This window comes from Cinclus cinclus (assembly GCF_963662255.1).
Source record: "Cinclus cinclus chromosome 1 unlocalized genomic scaffold, bCinCin1.1 SUPER_1_unloc_1, whole genome shotgun sequence".
NCBI classification, from domain to species: domain Eukaryota; kingdom Metazoa; phylum Chordata; class Aves; order Passeriformes; family Cinclidae; genus Cinclus; species Cinclus cinclus.
Window position 1 is genome coordinate 69,663 of NW_026912031.1, and position 15,510 is coordinate 85,172.

Genomic DNA, 15,510 nt, shown 5'->3' on the forward strand with positions numbered 1-15,510 from the left:
TGTCTCCAGGTGTGTCCCTGATGTCCCCATTTGACCCCCAAACGTCCCCAAGTGTCCCCAAATGTCCCCAGGTGTGCCCAGGTGTGTCCCCAGGTGCCCCCACCTGCCCAAGGCCCCGAGGGCTCCGAGCGTTTCTTCTTCACCGGGGGCTCCTCCTGCAGGGAACAGGGACAGGTTTGGGGATCCCCAGGTGAGTTTTGGGGTCCCCAGGTGGTTTTTGGGGTCCCCAGGTGGTTTTTGGGGTCCTGGGGAGGGTTTTGGGGTCCCCCAGGTGGATTGTGGGGTCCCCCAGGTGTTTTTTTGGGGTCCTGGGGAGGGTTTTGGGGTCCCCCAGGTGGATTTTGGGGTCCCCCAGGTGTTTTTAGGGTCCCCCAGATGTTTCTGGGATCCCCCAGGTGTTTCTGGGATCCCCCAGGTGTTTTCAGGGTCCCCCAGGTGTTTCTGGGATCCCCCAGGTGTTTTCAGGGTCCCCCAGGTGTTTCTGGGGTCCCCCAGGTGGATTTTGGGGATCCCCAGGTGTTTCTGGGGTCCCCCAGGTGTTTTTAGGGTCCCCCAGGTGGATTTTGGGGATCCCCAGGTGTTTTTTTGGGTTCCGGGGGGCGATTTTTGCGTTGCCCAGGTGGATTTTGGGGTCCCCCAGGTGTTTTTAGGGTCCCCCAGGTGTTTCTGAGGTCCCCCAGGTGGATTTTGGGGTCCCCCAGGTGTTTTTAGGGTCCCCCAGGTGGATTTTGGGGTCCCCCAGGTTTTTCTGAGGTCCCCCAGGTGTTTCTGGGATCCCCCAGGTGTTTTCAGGGTCCCCCAGGTGTTTCTGGGGTCCCCCAGGTGTTTTCAGGGTCCCCCAGGTGTTTCTGGGGTCCCCCAGGTGGATTTTGGGGATCCCCAGGTGTTTTTTTGGGTTCCGGGGGGCGATTTTTGCGTTGCCCAGGTGGATTTTGGGGTCCCCCAAGTGTTTTTAGGGTCCCCCAGGTGGATTTTGGGGTCCCCCAGGTGTTTTCAGGGTCCCCCAGGTGTTTCTGGGGTCCCCCAGGTGGATTTTGGGGATCCCCAGGTGTTTTTTTTGGGTTCCGGGGGGCGATTTTTGCGTTGCCCAGGTGGATTTTGGGGTCCCCCAGGTGTTTTTAGGGTCCTCCAGGTGGATTTTGGGGTCCCCCAGGTGTTTTTAGGGTCCCCCAGGTATTTCTGAGGTCCCCCAGGTGGATTTTGGGGTCCCCCAGGTGTTTTTAGGGTCCCCCAGGTGGATTTTGGGGTCCCCCAGGTGTTTTTAGGGTCCCCCAGGTGGATTTTGGGGTCCCCCAGGTGTTTTTAGGGTCCCCCAGGTATTTCTGGGGTCCCCCAGGTGGATTTTGGGGTCCCCCAGGTGTTTTTAGGGTCCCCCAGGTGGATTTTGGGGTCCCCCAGGTGTTTTTAGGGTCCCCCAGGTGGATTTTGGGGTCCCCCAGGTGTTTTTAGGGTCCCCCAGGTGTGCTTCCCGCTCTCACCTGTCTCTCGGCTCCCTCCTTGCCGCCCCCAGCCGGAGCTTCCTGAAGTTTCTCCGTGTAGCGGAGCAGGAGAGAATTCCCCAAACGAGATCCCAAAAAAAGATACCCGGGCTCCAGAGGGACCATCTGGGGACAGCAGGAGAGACACAGGTGTCCCCAAAACGTCCCCAAAACGTCCCCAGGTGCGAGCCAGGTGAGAGCCAGGTGAGAGCCAGGTGCTTACACAGGTGGTGAGGACGGAGGCGGCCGCTTTGTCGAAGTGGAAGGAACGGACGGAGCGCATCCCGTCCGTGATCAGGGTGAGGACATAGCTGGGACAGGAAAGGGTTAACGGGGGAGGGACACGGACCCGGAATTGTACTGGGACAGAGCAGAATTGTACTGGGACAGACCGGAATTGTACTGGGACAGAGCCGAGTTGTACTGGGACAGACCTGAATTGTACTGGGACAGAGCAGAATTATACTGGGACAGACCCGAATTGTACTGGGACAGACCCGAATTGTACTGGGACAGACCCGAATTGTACTGGGACAGACCCGAGTTGTACTGGGACAGAGCAGAATTATACTGGGACAGACCTGAACTGTACTGGGACAGACCCGAGTTGTACTGGGACAGACCTGAATTATACTGGGACAGACCCGAATTGTACTGGGACAGACCCGAATTGTACTGGGACAGACCTGAATTATACTGGGACAGACCAGAATTGTACTGGGACAGACCCGAGTTGTACTGGGACAGACCAGAATTGTACTGGGACAGGAAAGGGTTAACTGGGGGACGGGGACACGGACCCGGAATTATACTGGAACAGAGCAGAATTGTACTGGGACAGACCCGAGTTGTACTGGGACAGACCTGAATTATACTGGGACAGACCCGAATTGTACTGGGACAGACCTGAATTATACTGGAACAGACCAGAATTGTACTGGGACAGACCCGAGTTGTACTGGGACAGACCTGAATTATACTGGGACAGACCCGAATTGTACTGGGACAGACCCGAGTTGTACTGGGACAGACCTGAATTGTACTGGGACAGACCTGAATTGTACTGGGACAGACCCGAATTGTACTGGGACAGACCTGAATTATACTGGGACAGACCTGAATTATACTGGGACAGACCCGAATTGTACTGGGACAGACCCGAGTTGTACTGGGACAGACCTGAATTATACTGGGACAGACCTGAATTGTACTGGGACAGACCTGAATTGTACTGGGACAGACCGGAATTGTACTGGGACAGACCCGAATTGTACTGGGACAGAGCAGAATTATACTGGGACAGACCCGAATTGTACTGGGACAGACCCGAATTGTACTGGGACAGACCCAAATTGTACTGGGACAGCCCAGAATTGTACTGGGACAGACCTGAATTATACTGGGACAGACCCGAATTGTACTGGGACAGACCCGAATTGTACTGGGACAGACCTGAATTATACTGGGACAGACCCGAATTGTACTGGGACAGACCTGAATTGTACTGGGACAGGAAAGGGTTAACTGGGGGAGGGGGACACGGACCCGGAATCCAACTGGGACAGACCAGAATTATACTGGGACAGACCCGAATTGTACTGGGACAGCCCAGAATTGTACTGGGACAGACCAGAATTTTATTGGGACACCTCAAAATTATACTGGGACAGCCCAAAATTAAACTGGGACAGCCCAAAATTATACTGGGACACCCCTAAATTGTACTGGGACAGCCCAGAATTGTACTGGGACACCCCAGAATTCCACTGGGACACCCCAAAATTAAACTGGGACAGCCCAAAATCCCACTGGGACAGCCCAAAATCCCACTGGGACACCCCAAAATCCCACCGGGAGAACCCAAAATCCCTCTGGGATCCCCCAAAATCCCACTGGGACACCCCAAAATCCCTCTGGGACACCCCAAAATCCCACTGGGACACCCCAAAATCCCTCTGGGACCCCCCAAAATCCCACTGGGACCCCCCAAAATCCCACTGGGACACCCCAAAATTTGTCGGGACCCCGGCGGGATCCCCCCAGACTCACATCTCCCCCCCCTTGAGCGAGATCACCATCTTGTCATAGGAGATGAAGGTGGCCTGGGCACAGTCCAGAGTCATCCTCACACCCTCCTGGATCCCTGGGGACAATCGGGGACAGTGAGGGACGGGGACAGGGACGGGGACAGGGACAGGGACGGGGACAGGGACAGGGACAGGGACAGGGACAGGGACAGGGACGGGGACATGGGGACAGGGATGGGGACAGGGACAGGGACAGGGACAGGGACAGGGACGGGGACGGGGACATGGGGACAGGGACATGGGGACAGGGACAGGGGACAGGGACAGGGACAGGGGACAGGGACGGGGACAGGGACGGGGGGATGGGGACAGGGACAGGGGACAGGGACAGGGGACAGGGACAGGGACAGGGGACAGGGACAGGGACAGGGACAGGGGACAGGGACGGGGACATGGGGACAGGGACAGGGGACAGGGACAGGGGACAGGGACAGGGACGGGGACAGGGACGGGGACAGGGACGGGGACATGGGGACAGGGACAGGGGACAGGGACAGGGGACAGGGACAGGGACAGGGGACAGGGACAGGGACGGGGGGATGGGGACAGGGACAGGGACAGGGACAGGGACAGGGACGGGGACAGGGACAGGGACAGGGACAGGGACAGGGACGGGGACAGGGACAGGGACAGGGACATGGGGACATGGGGACAGGGACAGGGACAGGGACGGGGACAGGGACGGGGGGATGGGGACAGGGACGGGGACAGGGACAGGGACAGGGACGGGGACATGGGGACAGGGACAGGGGACAGGGGACAGGGACAGGGACAGGGACGGGGACAGGGACGGGGGGATGGGGACAGGGACGGGGACAGGGACAGGGACAGGGACAGGGACAGGGGGACAGGGGACAGGGACATGGGGACAGGGACAGGGGGACAGGGACAGGGATGGGGACAGGGACAGGGACAGGGATGGGGACAGGGGGACACAGGGATGGGCGGAGGAAGAGGAGGAAGAGGAAGGCGAGGATAAGAAAGGATGGGGAGAGAAAAAGAGGAAGAGGAGGAAGAGGAGGAAGAGGAGGAAGAGGAGGAAGAGGAGGAAGAGGAGGGAGATGAGGGAGGGGGATGAAGAGAAAGAGGAGGATGAAGATGAGAATGGAGAGGAGGAGAAGGACGAGCATGAGGATGAGGAGGATGAGGATGATGAAGAGGCTGAAGATACTGATGATGAGGAGGCCGAAGATGAGAATGATGATGAGGCTGAAGGTGAGGAGGATGATGATGATGATGATGATGATGATGATGGGGCTGAAGATGATGATAATGACGACGAAGATGAGTCTGAGGATGATGATGAGGGGGACGACAAGAAGGGGACGACAGATGAGAAAGAAGACGAGGATGAGGATGAGGAGGAGGATGATGAGGGTCAGGATGATGAAGGTGACGATGAAGATGGGGATGAGTCTGAGGAGGCTGACGGTGAGGATGAAGAGGAGGATGAGGAGGAGGAGGCCGATAGGGATGATGAGGCTGAGGATGAAGGCTGAGGATAGGGATGATGAGGATGAAGAGGATGGTGAGGACAATGAGGATGATGAGGATGAGGAGGATGAGGAGGCTGATGGAGATAGTGAGGCTGAAGAGGCTGAAGAGAATGATGAGGATGAGGAGGCTGAAGACGATGGTCAGGCTGAGGAGGCTGAAGAGGAAGATGAGGATGACGAGGATGAAGAGGCTGAGGAGGATGAGGATGAGGATGATGAGGGTGAGGAGAAGGAAGAGGATGAGGAGGATGATGAGGATAAAGAGGATGATGAGGCTGAGGAGGATGATGAGGATAAGGAGGATGAAGAGGATGAGGATGATGAGGATGAAGAGGATGATGAGGATAAGGAGGATGAAGAGGATGAGGATGATGAGGATGAAGAGGATGACGATGATGAGGATGATCAGGCTGAGGAGGATGATGAGGATGAGGAGGATGACGAGGATGATGAGGCTGGAGGATGATGAGGATGATGAGGCTGAGGAGGATGATGAAGATGAAGAGGATGATGAGGCTGAGGAGGATGACGAGGATGATGAGGATGATGAGGCTGAGGAGGATGACGAGGATAATGAGGATGATGAGGCTGGAGGATGATGAGGATGAAGACGATGAGGAGGATGATGAGGCTGAGGAGGATGACGAGGATGATGAGGATGATGAGGCTGAGGAGGATGATGAGGATAAGGAGGATGAAGAGGATGAGGATGATGAGGAGGCTGACGATGATGACGAGGACGCCGAGGCTGAGGCCGAAGGGCGCCCCTTACGCAGCGGGAACACGGTGGTGCCGCAGGTGAGGCTGTTGAGGGCGACGCCGTACGGGGGAACGCTCTGGTTCAGGTAGAGCAGCGAGTTCACGGCGAAGATCACCACGCCACCTGGGACAGGGGACAGGGACACTGTCACTGTGTCACTGTCACTGTGTCACTGTCACTGTGTCACTGTGTCACTGTCACTGTCACTGTGTCACTGTGTCACTGTCACTGTCACTGTCACTGTGTCACTGTGTCACTGTGTCACTGTCACTGTGTCACTGTCAGTGTGTCCCTGTGTCACTGTCACTGTCACTGTCACTGTGTCACTGTCAGTGTGTCACTGTCACTGTGTCACTGTGTCACTGTCACTGTCACTGTGTCACTGTCACTGTGTCACTGTCACTGTGTCACTGTCACTGTGTCACTGTGTCACTGTCACTGTCACTGTGTCACTGTCACTGTGTCACTGTCACTGTGTCACTGTCACTGTCACTGTGTCACTGTCACTGTCACTGTCACTGTGTCACTGTGTCACTGTCACTGTGTCACTGTCACTGTGTCACAGTCACTGTCACTGTGTCACTGTCACTGTGTCACTGTCACTGTGTCACTGTCACTGTGTCACAGTCACTGTCACTGTGTCACTGTGTCACTGTCAGTGTGTCCCTGTGTCACTGTCACTGTGTCACTGTCACTGTCACTGTGTCACTGTCACAGTCACTGTCACTGTCACTGTGTCACAGTCACTGTCACTGTGTCACTGTGTCACTGTCAGTGTGTCCCTGTGTCACTGTGTCACTGTCACTGTGTCACTGTCACTGTCACTGTGTCACTGTGTCACTGTGTCACTGTCACTGTGTCACTGTCAGTGTGTCCCTGTGTCACTGTCACTGTGTCACTGTCACTGTCACTGTCACTGTGTCACTGTCACTGTGTGACTGTCCCTGTGTCACTGTGTCACTGTCACTGTGTCACTGTCACTGTCACTGTGTCACTGTGTCACTGTCACTGTGTCACTGTCACTGTGTCACTGTCACTGTGTCACTGTGTCACTGTCACTGTGTCACTGTCACTGTCACTGTGTCACTGTGTCACTGTCACTGTGTCACTGTCACTGTGTCACTGTCACTGTGTCACTGTGTCACTGTGTCACTGTGTCACTGTCACTGTGTCACTGTCCCTGTGTCACTGTCAGTGTGTCCCTGTGTCACTGTCACTGTCACTGTCACTGTGTCACTGTGTCACTGTGTCACTGTCACTGTCACTGTGTCACTGTCACTGTCACTGTCACTGTGTCACTGTCACTGTGTCACTGTGTCACTGTCACTGTGTCACTGTCACTGTCACTGTCACTGTGTCACTGTCACTGTGTCACTGTGTCACTGTCACTGTGTCACTGTCACTGTCACTGTGTCACTGTGTCACTGTCACCGTCACTGTGTCACTGTCACTGTGTCACTGTCACTGTCACTGTCACTGTGTCACTGTCACTGTGTCACTGTCACTGTGTCACTGTGTCACTGTCACTGTGTCACTGTCACTGTCACTGTGTCACTGTCCCTGTGTCACTGTCACTGTGTCACTGTCACTGTCACTGTCACTGTGTCACTGTCACTGTGTCACTGTCACTGTGTCACTGTGTCACTGTCACTGTGTCACTGTCACTGTGTCACTGTCACTGTGTCACAGTCACTGTCACTGTGTCACTGTGTCACTGTGTCACTGTCACTGTGTCACTGTCACTGTGTCCCTGTGTCACTGTCACTGTCACTGTCACTGTGTCACTGTCACTGTGTCACTGTCACTGTGTCACTGTGTCACTGTCACTGTGTCACTGTCACTGTGTCACTGTCACTGTGTCACAGTCACTGTCACTGTGTCTGTGTCACTGTGTCACTGTCACTGTGTCACTGTCACTGTGTCACTGTCACTGTGTCACAGTCACTGTCACTGTGTCACTGTGTCACTGTCACTGTCACTGTGTCACTGTCACTGTGTCACTGTGTCACTGTCACTGTGTCAGTGTCACTGTGTCACTGTCACTGTCACTGTGTCACTGTCACTGTGTCAGTGTCACTGTGTCACTGTCACTGTGTCACTGTCACTGTGTCACTGTGTCACTGTCACTGTCACTGTCACTGTGTCACTGTCACTGTGTCACTGTCACTGTCACTGTCACTGTCACTGTGTCACTGTCACTGTCACTGTCACTGTGTCACTGTGTCACTGTCACTGTGTCACTGTGTCACTGTCACTGTCACTGTCACTGTGTCACTGTCACTGTGTCACTGTCACTGTGTCACTGTCACTGTCACTGTGTCACTGTCAGTGTGTCCCTGTGTCACTGTCACTGTCACTGTGTCACTGTCACTGTCACTGTGTCACTGTCAGTATGTCACTGTCACTGTGTCACTGTCACTGTGTCACTGTCACTGTGTCACTGTGTCACTGTCACTGTCACTGTGTCACTGTCACTGTGTCACTGTCACTGTCACTGTGTCACTGTCACTGTCACTGTCACTGTGTCACTGTCACTGTGTCACTGTCACTGTGTCACTGTCACTGTGTCACTGTGTCACTGTCACTGTGTCACTGTCACTGTCACTGTGTCACTGTCACTGTCACTGTCACTGTGTCACTGTCACTGTGTCACTGTCACTGTGTCACTGTCACTGTCACTGTGTCACTGTCACTGTCACTGTCACTGTGTCACTGTGTCACTGTCACTGTCACTGTCACTGTCACTGTGTCACTGTCCCTGTGTCAATGTGTCACTGTGTCACTGTCACTGTGTCACTGTCAGTGTGTCCCTGTGTCACTGTCACTGTGTCACTGTCACTGTCACTGTCACTGTGTCACTGTCAGTGTGTCACTGTCACTGTGTCACTGTGTCACTGTCACTGTCACTGTGTCACTGTCACTGTGTCACTGTCACTGTGTCACAGTCACTGTCACTGTGTCACTGTGTCACTGTCACTGTGTCACTGTCACTGTGTCACTGTCAGTGTGTCACTGTCACTGTGTCACTGTCACTGTCACTGTCACTGTGTCACTGTCACTGTGTCACTGTGTCACTGTCACGGTGTCACTGTGTCACTGTCACTGTGTCACTGTGTCACTGTCACGGTGTCACTGTCACTGTGTCACAGTCACTGTCACTGTGTCACTGTGTCACTGTCACTGTTTCACTGTCACTGTGTCACTGTGTCACTGTCACTGTGTCACTGTCACTGTCACTGTCACTGTGTCACTGTCCCTGTGTCACTGTGTCACTGTCACTGTGTCACTGTGTCACTGTCACTGTCACTGTGTCACTGTCACTGTCAGTGTCACTGTGTCCCTGTCAATGTCCCTGTGTCCCTGTGTCCCTGTGTCCCTGTGTCGGTGTGTCGGTGTGTCGGTGTGTCCGTGTGTTGGTGTGTCCGTGTGTCCGTGTATCCCTGTGTCCGTGTGTCGGTGTGTCCGTGTGTCGGTGTGTCCGTGTGTCCGTGTATCCCTGTGTCCGTGTGTCTGTGTGTCGGTGTGTCGGTGTGTCCGTGTGTCCCTGTGTCCCTGTGTCCGTGTGTCCGTGTGTCCGTGTGTCCCTGTGTCCGTGTGTCCCTGTGTCCGTGTGTCCGTGTGTCCCTGTGTCCCTGTGTCCGTGTGTCCGTGTGTCCGTGTGTCCGTGTGTCTCTGTGTCCCTGTGTCCGTGTGTCCGTGTGTCCCTGTGTCCCTGTGTCCCTGTGTCCCTGTGTCCGTGTGTCCGTGTGTCCCTGTGTCCGTGTGTCCCTGTGTCCCTGTGTCCGTGTGTCCGTGTGTCCCTGTGTCCGTGTGTCCCTGTGTCCCTGTGTCCGTGTGTCCCTGTGTCCCTGTGTCCCTGTGTCCGTGTGTCCGTGTGTCCCTGTGTCCGTGTGTCCCTGTGTCCGTGTGTCCGTGTGTCCCTGTGTCCCTGTGTCCCTGTGTCCGTGTGTCGGTGTGTCCGTGTGTCCGTGTGTCCGTGTGTCCGTGTGTCCCTGTGTCCCTGTGTCCCTGTGTCCGTGTGTCCCTGTGTCCGTGTGTCCCTGTGTCCGTGTGTCCGTGTGTCCCTGTGTCCCTGTGTCCGTGTGTCCGTGTGTCCGTGTGTCCGTGTGTCCGTGTGTCTCTGTGTCCCTGTGTCCGTGTGTCCGTGTGTCCCTGTGTCCCTGTGTCCCTGTGTCCCTGTGTCCCTGTGTCCGTGTGTCCGTGTGTCCCTGTGTCCGTGTGTCCCTGTGTCCCTGTGTCCGTGTGTCCCTGTGTCCGTGTGTCCCTGTGTCCCTGTGTCCCTGTGTCCGTGTGTCCGTGTGTCCCTGTGTCCGTGTGTCCGTGTGTCCCTGTGTCCCTGTGTCCGTGTGTCCGTGTGTCCGTGTGTCCGTGTGTCCGTGTGTCCGTGTGTCGGTGTGTCCGTGCGTCCGTGTATCCCTGTGTCCCTGTGTCCCTGTGTCCGTGTGTCCGTGTGTCCGTGTATCCCTGTGTCCCTGTGTCCGTGTGTCCCTGTGTCCGTGTGTCCGTGTGTCCGTGTGTCCGTGTGTCCGTGTGTCCGTGTGTCCCTGTGTCCGTGTGTCCGTGTGTCCGTGTGTCCGTGTGTCCGTGTGTCCGTGTGTCGGTGTGTCCGTGTGTCCGTGTGTCCGTGTGTCCCTGTGTCCGTGTGTCCCTGTGTCCGTGTGTCCGTGTGTCCGTGTGTCCCTGTGTCCCTGTGTCCGTGTGTCCCTGTGTCCGTGTGTCCGTGTGTCCGTGTGTCCGTGTGTCCCGGTGTCACCGTCACTCACCGATGGGTTTGGGCACAGGCAGTGCCTGGGTGCAGTCGAAGGGCAGCGAGCTCAGGGACCAGATCACGGGGTGCACGCGCTGCAGGATGTTCAGGGAGATGGCCACGATGCTGCAGGTGTCCTGTCGCACTGCCACCCGCCTGAGGGGACACAGGTGTCACCTCTGTGTCACCTGGGGGGTGACAGACACACCCTGACCCCCACAGGTGTCCTGTCGCACTGCCACCCGCCTGAGGGGACACAGGTGTCACCTCTGTGTCACCTGGGGGGTGACAGACACACCCTGACCCCCACAGGTGTCCTGTCGCACTGCCACCCGCCTGAGGGGACACAGGTGTCACCTCTGTGTCACCTGGGGGGTGACAGACACACCCTGACCCCCACAGGTGTCCTGTCGCACTGCCACCCGCCTGAGGGGACACAGGTGTCACCTCTGTGTCACCTGAGGGGTGACAGACACACCCTGACCCCCACAGGTGTCCTGTCGCACTGCCACCCGCCTGAGGGGACACAGGTGTCACCTCTGTGTCACCTGGGGGGTGACAGACACACCCTGACCCCCACAGGTGTCCTGTCGCACTGCCACCCGCCTGAGGGGACACAGGTGTCACCTCTGTGTCACCTGGGGGGTGACAGACACACCCGGACCCCCACAGGTGTCCTGTCGCACTGCCACCCGCCTGAGGGGACACAGGTGTCACCTCTGTGTCACCTGGGGGGTGACAGACACACCCTGACCCCCACAGGTGTCCTGTCGCACTGCCACCCGCCTGAGGGGACACAGGTGTCACCTCTGTGTCACCTGGGGGGTGACAGACACACCCTGACCCCCACAGGTGTCCTGTCGCACTGCCACCCGCCTGAGGGGACACAGGTGTCACCTCTGTGTCACCTGGGGGGTGACAGACACACCCTGACCCCCACAGGTGTCCTGTCGCACTGCCACCCGCCTGAGGGGACACAGGTGTCACCTCTGTGTCACCTGGGGGGTGACAGACACACCCTGACCCCCACAGGTGTCCTGTCGCACTGCCACCAGCCTGAGGGGACACAGGTGTCACCTCTGTGTCACCTGGGGGGTGACAGACACACCCTGACCCCCACAGGTGTCCTGTCGCACTGCCACCCGCCTGAGGGGACACAGGTGTCACCTCTGTGTCACCTGGGGGGTGACAGACACACCCGGACCCCCACAGGTGTCCCACTGAAATCCCACCCAAATCACCCCAAATTTTTTCCAGACCCCCCAAAAATCCCAGACTGACCCAGGCCAGGTCTGGTTGGGCTCGTAGAGGATCAGCAGGGTGGGCTGGTGGTGACCAGGTGAGAACTGGGACCCCCAAAAATCCCCAAAATTCTCCTTAAAATCCCATTAAATCCCCCCAAAACCCACTCAAATCCCACCCAAATCACCCCAAATTTTCTCTAAATCACCCCAAATTTTTTCCAGAACCCCCAGACTGACCCAGGCCAGCTCTGGATTGGCTCGAGGAGGATCAGCAGGGTGGGCTCGTGGTGGCCATGCAGGAACTGCATGATCTGGGACCCCCAAAAATCCCCAAAATTCTCCTTAAAATCCCATTAAATCCCCCGAAAACCCACTCAAATCCCACCCAAATCACCCCAAATTTTCTCTAAATCCCCCCAAATTTTTTCCAGACACCCCAAAAATCCCAGACTGACCCAGGCCAGGTCTGGTTGGGCTCGTAGAGGATCAGCAGGGTGGGCTCGTGGTGGCCAGGTGAGAACTGGGACCCCCAAAAATCCCCAAAATTCTCCTTAAAATCCCATTAAATCCCCCCAAACTACCCCAAATCCCACTCAAATCACCCCAAATTTTTTCCAGACCCCCCCAAAAATCGCGGACTGACCCAGGCCAGGTCTGGTTGGGCTCGTAGAGGATCAGCAGGGTGGGCTCGTAGTAGCCATGCAGGAACTGCATGTCGATGATGTTGAGCAGTTTCTCGTCGAGCTCCCGGACGTCGATGATGTAGCTGGGCAGGAAACTCGATTTTTGCCTGCCGGAATTTCGGGGCGTCGGATCGGGGGAGATTCTCCCCATTTGATTTTTTTTGTTTTTTTTTTAACTTGTGAATTTTTGGGATTTTTTTTTTTTTTTTTTTTTTTTTTTTGGAGGGTTTATTTTATTTATTTTTTTCGGGTCGTGGCGGTCGTTACCCTTCCGGCAGCACGCCGTCGTGCTCGTCGGCCAAGGTGTCGCGACGGAAGGGCAGCACGACGAGGCGCGTGCCGTAGATGAGCATGACGGCGCAGCGGCCGTCGGGATCCACGCGGACACGCGGGGCGTGAACGTTCTGAACGAAACCGTCCTGGGGGGAGAGAAGAATAAAATGATATAAAATGAAATAAAAAAAGGGATTAGAGAAGGAGAAGGGGAAATAAAATAAAGGGAAAAGGGAGAAGAGGGGAGGAAGGAAAGGAAGGGGAAGTAAAGGAGGGAGAAATGGGCGGGGGGTAAAAGATGGAAGCGGGAATGATGGAAGAGGAATGGAGTTGATTTAATAAATATTAATTAAGTAATGAATTAAAAAAATTGGATTTTTTCGGGGGATTTGGGGGGTTTGGGAATGGGAAAATGGGGTTTGGGGGTGGAAATAGGGGGGGTTTGGGAAGGTTTAAATGGGGTTTTGGGGTGGGGATTGGGGGTTTTGGGTTTTTTGGGTGGGAATTGGGGGTTTTGGGGTTTTGGGGTGGATTTTGGGGTTTTTGGGTGGGAATTGGGGGTTTTGGGGTTTTTGGGTGGGAATTGGGGATTTTGGGGTTTTTGGGTGGGAATTGGGGATTTTGGGGTTTTTGGGTGGGAATTGGGGGTTTTGGGGTTTTGGGGTGGGAATTGAGGATTTTGGGGTTTTTGGGTGGGAATTGAGGATTTTGGGGTTTTTGGGTGGGATTTTGGGGGTTTTGGGGTTTTTGGGGTGGGAATTGAGGATTTTGGGGTTTTTGGGTGGGATTTTGGGGGTTTTGGGGTTTTTGGGGTGGGAATTGAGGATTTTGGGGTTTTTGGGGTTTTTGGGGTGGATTTTGGGATTTTGGGGTTTTGGGGTGGGAATTGAGGATTTTGGGGTTTTTGGGGTGGGAATTGGGGGGTTTGGGGTTTTTGGGGTGGGAATTGAGGATTTTGGGGTTTTTGGGTGGGAATTGAGGATTTTGGGGTTTTTGGGTGGGAATTGGGGGTTTTGGGGTTTTTGGGTGGGAATTGGGGATTTTGGGGTTTTTGGGGTGGGAATTGAGGATTTTGGGGTTTTTGGGTGGGAATTGGGGGTTTTGGGGTTTTTGGGGTGGGAATTGAGGATTTTGGGGTTTTTGGGTGGGAATTGAGGATTTTGGGGTTTTTGGGTGGGATTTTGGGGGTTTTGGGGTTTTTGGGGTGGGAATTGAGGATTTTGGGGTTTTTGGGTGGGATTTTGGGGGTTTTGGGGTTTTTGGGGTGGGAATTGAGGATTTTGGGGTTTTTGGGGTTTTTGGGGTGGATTTTGGGATTTTGGGGTTTTGGGGTGGGAATTGAGGATTTTGGGGTTTTTGGGGTGGGAATTGGGGGGTTTGGGGTTTTTGGGGTGGGGAATTGAGGATTTTGGGGTTTTTGGGTGGGAATTGAGGATTTTGGGGTTTTTGGGTGGGAATTGGGGGTTTTGGGGTTTTTGGGTGGGATTTTGGGGGTTTTGGGGTTTTTGGGGTGGGAATTGAGGATTTTGGGGTTTTTGGGTGGGATTTTGGGGGTTTTGGGGTTTTTGGGGTGGGAATTGAGGATTTGGGGTTTTTGGGGTTTTTGGGGTGGATTTTGGGATTTTGGGGTTTTGGGGTGGGAATTGAGGATTTTGGGGTTTTTGGGGTGGGAATTGGGGGGTTTGGGGTTTTTGGGGTGGGAATTGAGGATTTTGGGGTTTTTGGGTGGGAATTGGGGGGTTTGGGGTTTTTGGGTGGAATTGAGGATTTTGGGGTTTTTGGGTGGGAATTGGGGGTTTTGGGGTTTTTGGGGTGGGAATTGAGGATTTTGGGGTTTTTGGGTGGGAATTGGGGATTTTGGGGTTTTTGGGGTGGGAATTGAGGATTTGGGGGTTTTTGGGTGGGAATTGGGGATTTTGGGGTTTTTGGGGTGGGAATTGGGGATTTTGGGGTTTTGGGGCTCACCCTCAGCTCGGGCTCCTCGAAGTAGTGCAGGGACAGAGTCTTGAGGTCGTGAGTGCCGGGGTCGTACTCAACCACCGAGAGCTGGGGGACCCAAAATCGTCGAAAATTACCCCAAAATGTCAGGAACGACCCAAAATCGTCAACGGGATCCCAAAGTTATCAATGGGATCCCAAAGTTACCAATAATGACCCAAAATTATCAATAATGATCCAAAATTGTCAATAACGACCCAAAATTATCAATAATTACCCAAAACGATCAATAATGACCCAAAATTATCAATAATTACCCAAAATTGCCGATAACGACCCAAAATTATCAATAATTACCCAAAACAATCAATAATGACCCAAAATTGCCGATAACGACGCAAAATCATCAATGGGATCCCAAAATTGTCAATAATGACTCAAAATCATCAAAAACGATGTAAAATTATCAATAATTAACCAAAATAATCAATAATGACCCAATATTGTCAATAATGAATGAAAATTGTCGATAACGGCCCAAAATTATCAATAATTACCCAAAACGATCAATAATGACCCAAAATTGCCGATAACGACCCAAAATTATCAATAATTACCCAAAACAATCAATAATGACCCAAAATTGCCGATAACGACCCAAAATTATCAATAATTACCCAAAACGATCAATAATTACCCAAAATTGCCGATAACGACCCAAAATTATCAATAATTACCCAAAACAATCAATAATGACCCAAAATTGCCGATAACGGCCCAAAATTATCAATAATTACCCAAAAC

General features: G+C 54.2%; 1 protein-coding gene across 1 annotated transcript in view; it reads right to left on the reverse strand.

Moving 5' to 3' along the window:
- Window positions 1-14,814, reverse strand: part of CPSF1 (cleavage and polyadenylation specific factor 1) — a gene marked incomplete at its 5' end in the record, with an annotated part of 50,241 nt that extends 35,427 nt beyond the window's left edge. Inside the window, 9 exons of the mRNA XM_062514100.1 lie at window positions 104-152; window positions 1,479-1,604; window positions 1,702-1,789; window positions 3,528-3,621; window positions 5,834-5,944; window positions 10,585-10,724; window positions 12,456-12,602; window positions 12,763-12,914; window positions 14,734-14,814. Of these exons, the coding sequence (XP_062370084.1) occupies window positions 104-152; window positions 1,479-1,604; window positions 1,702-1,789; window positions 3,528-3,621; window positions 5,834-5,944; window positions 10,585-10,724; window positions 12,456-12,602; window positions 12,763-12,914; window positions 14,734-14,814 (988 nt within the window). The remainder of the gene's footprint in view (window positions 1-103; window positions 153-1,478; window positions 1,605-1,701; window positions 1,790-3,527; window positions 3,622-5,833; window positions 5,945-10,584; window positions 10,725-12,455; window positions 12,603-12,762; window positions 12,915-14,733) is intronic.
- Window positions 14,815-15,510: the final 696 nt, after the last annotated feature.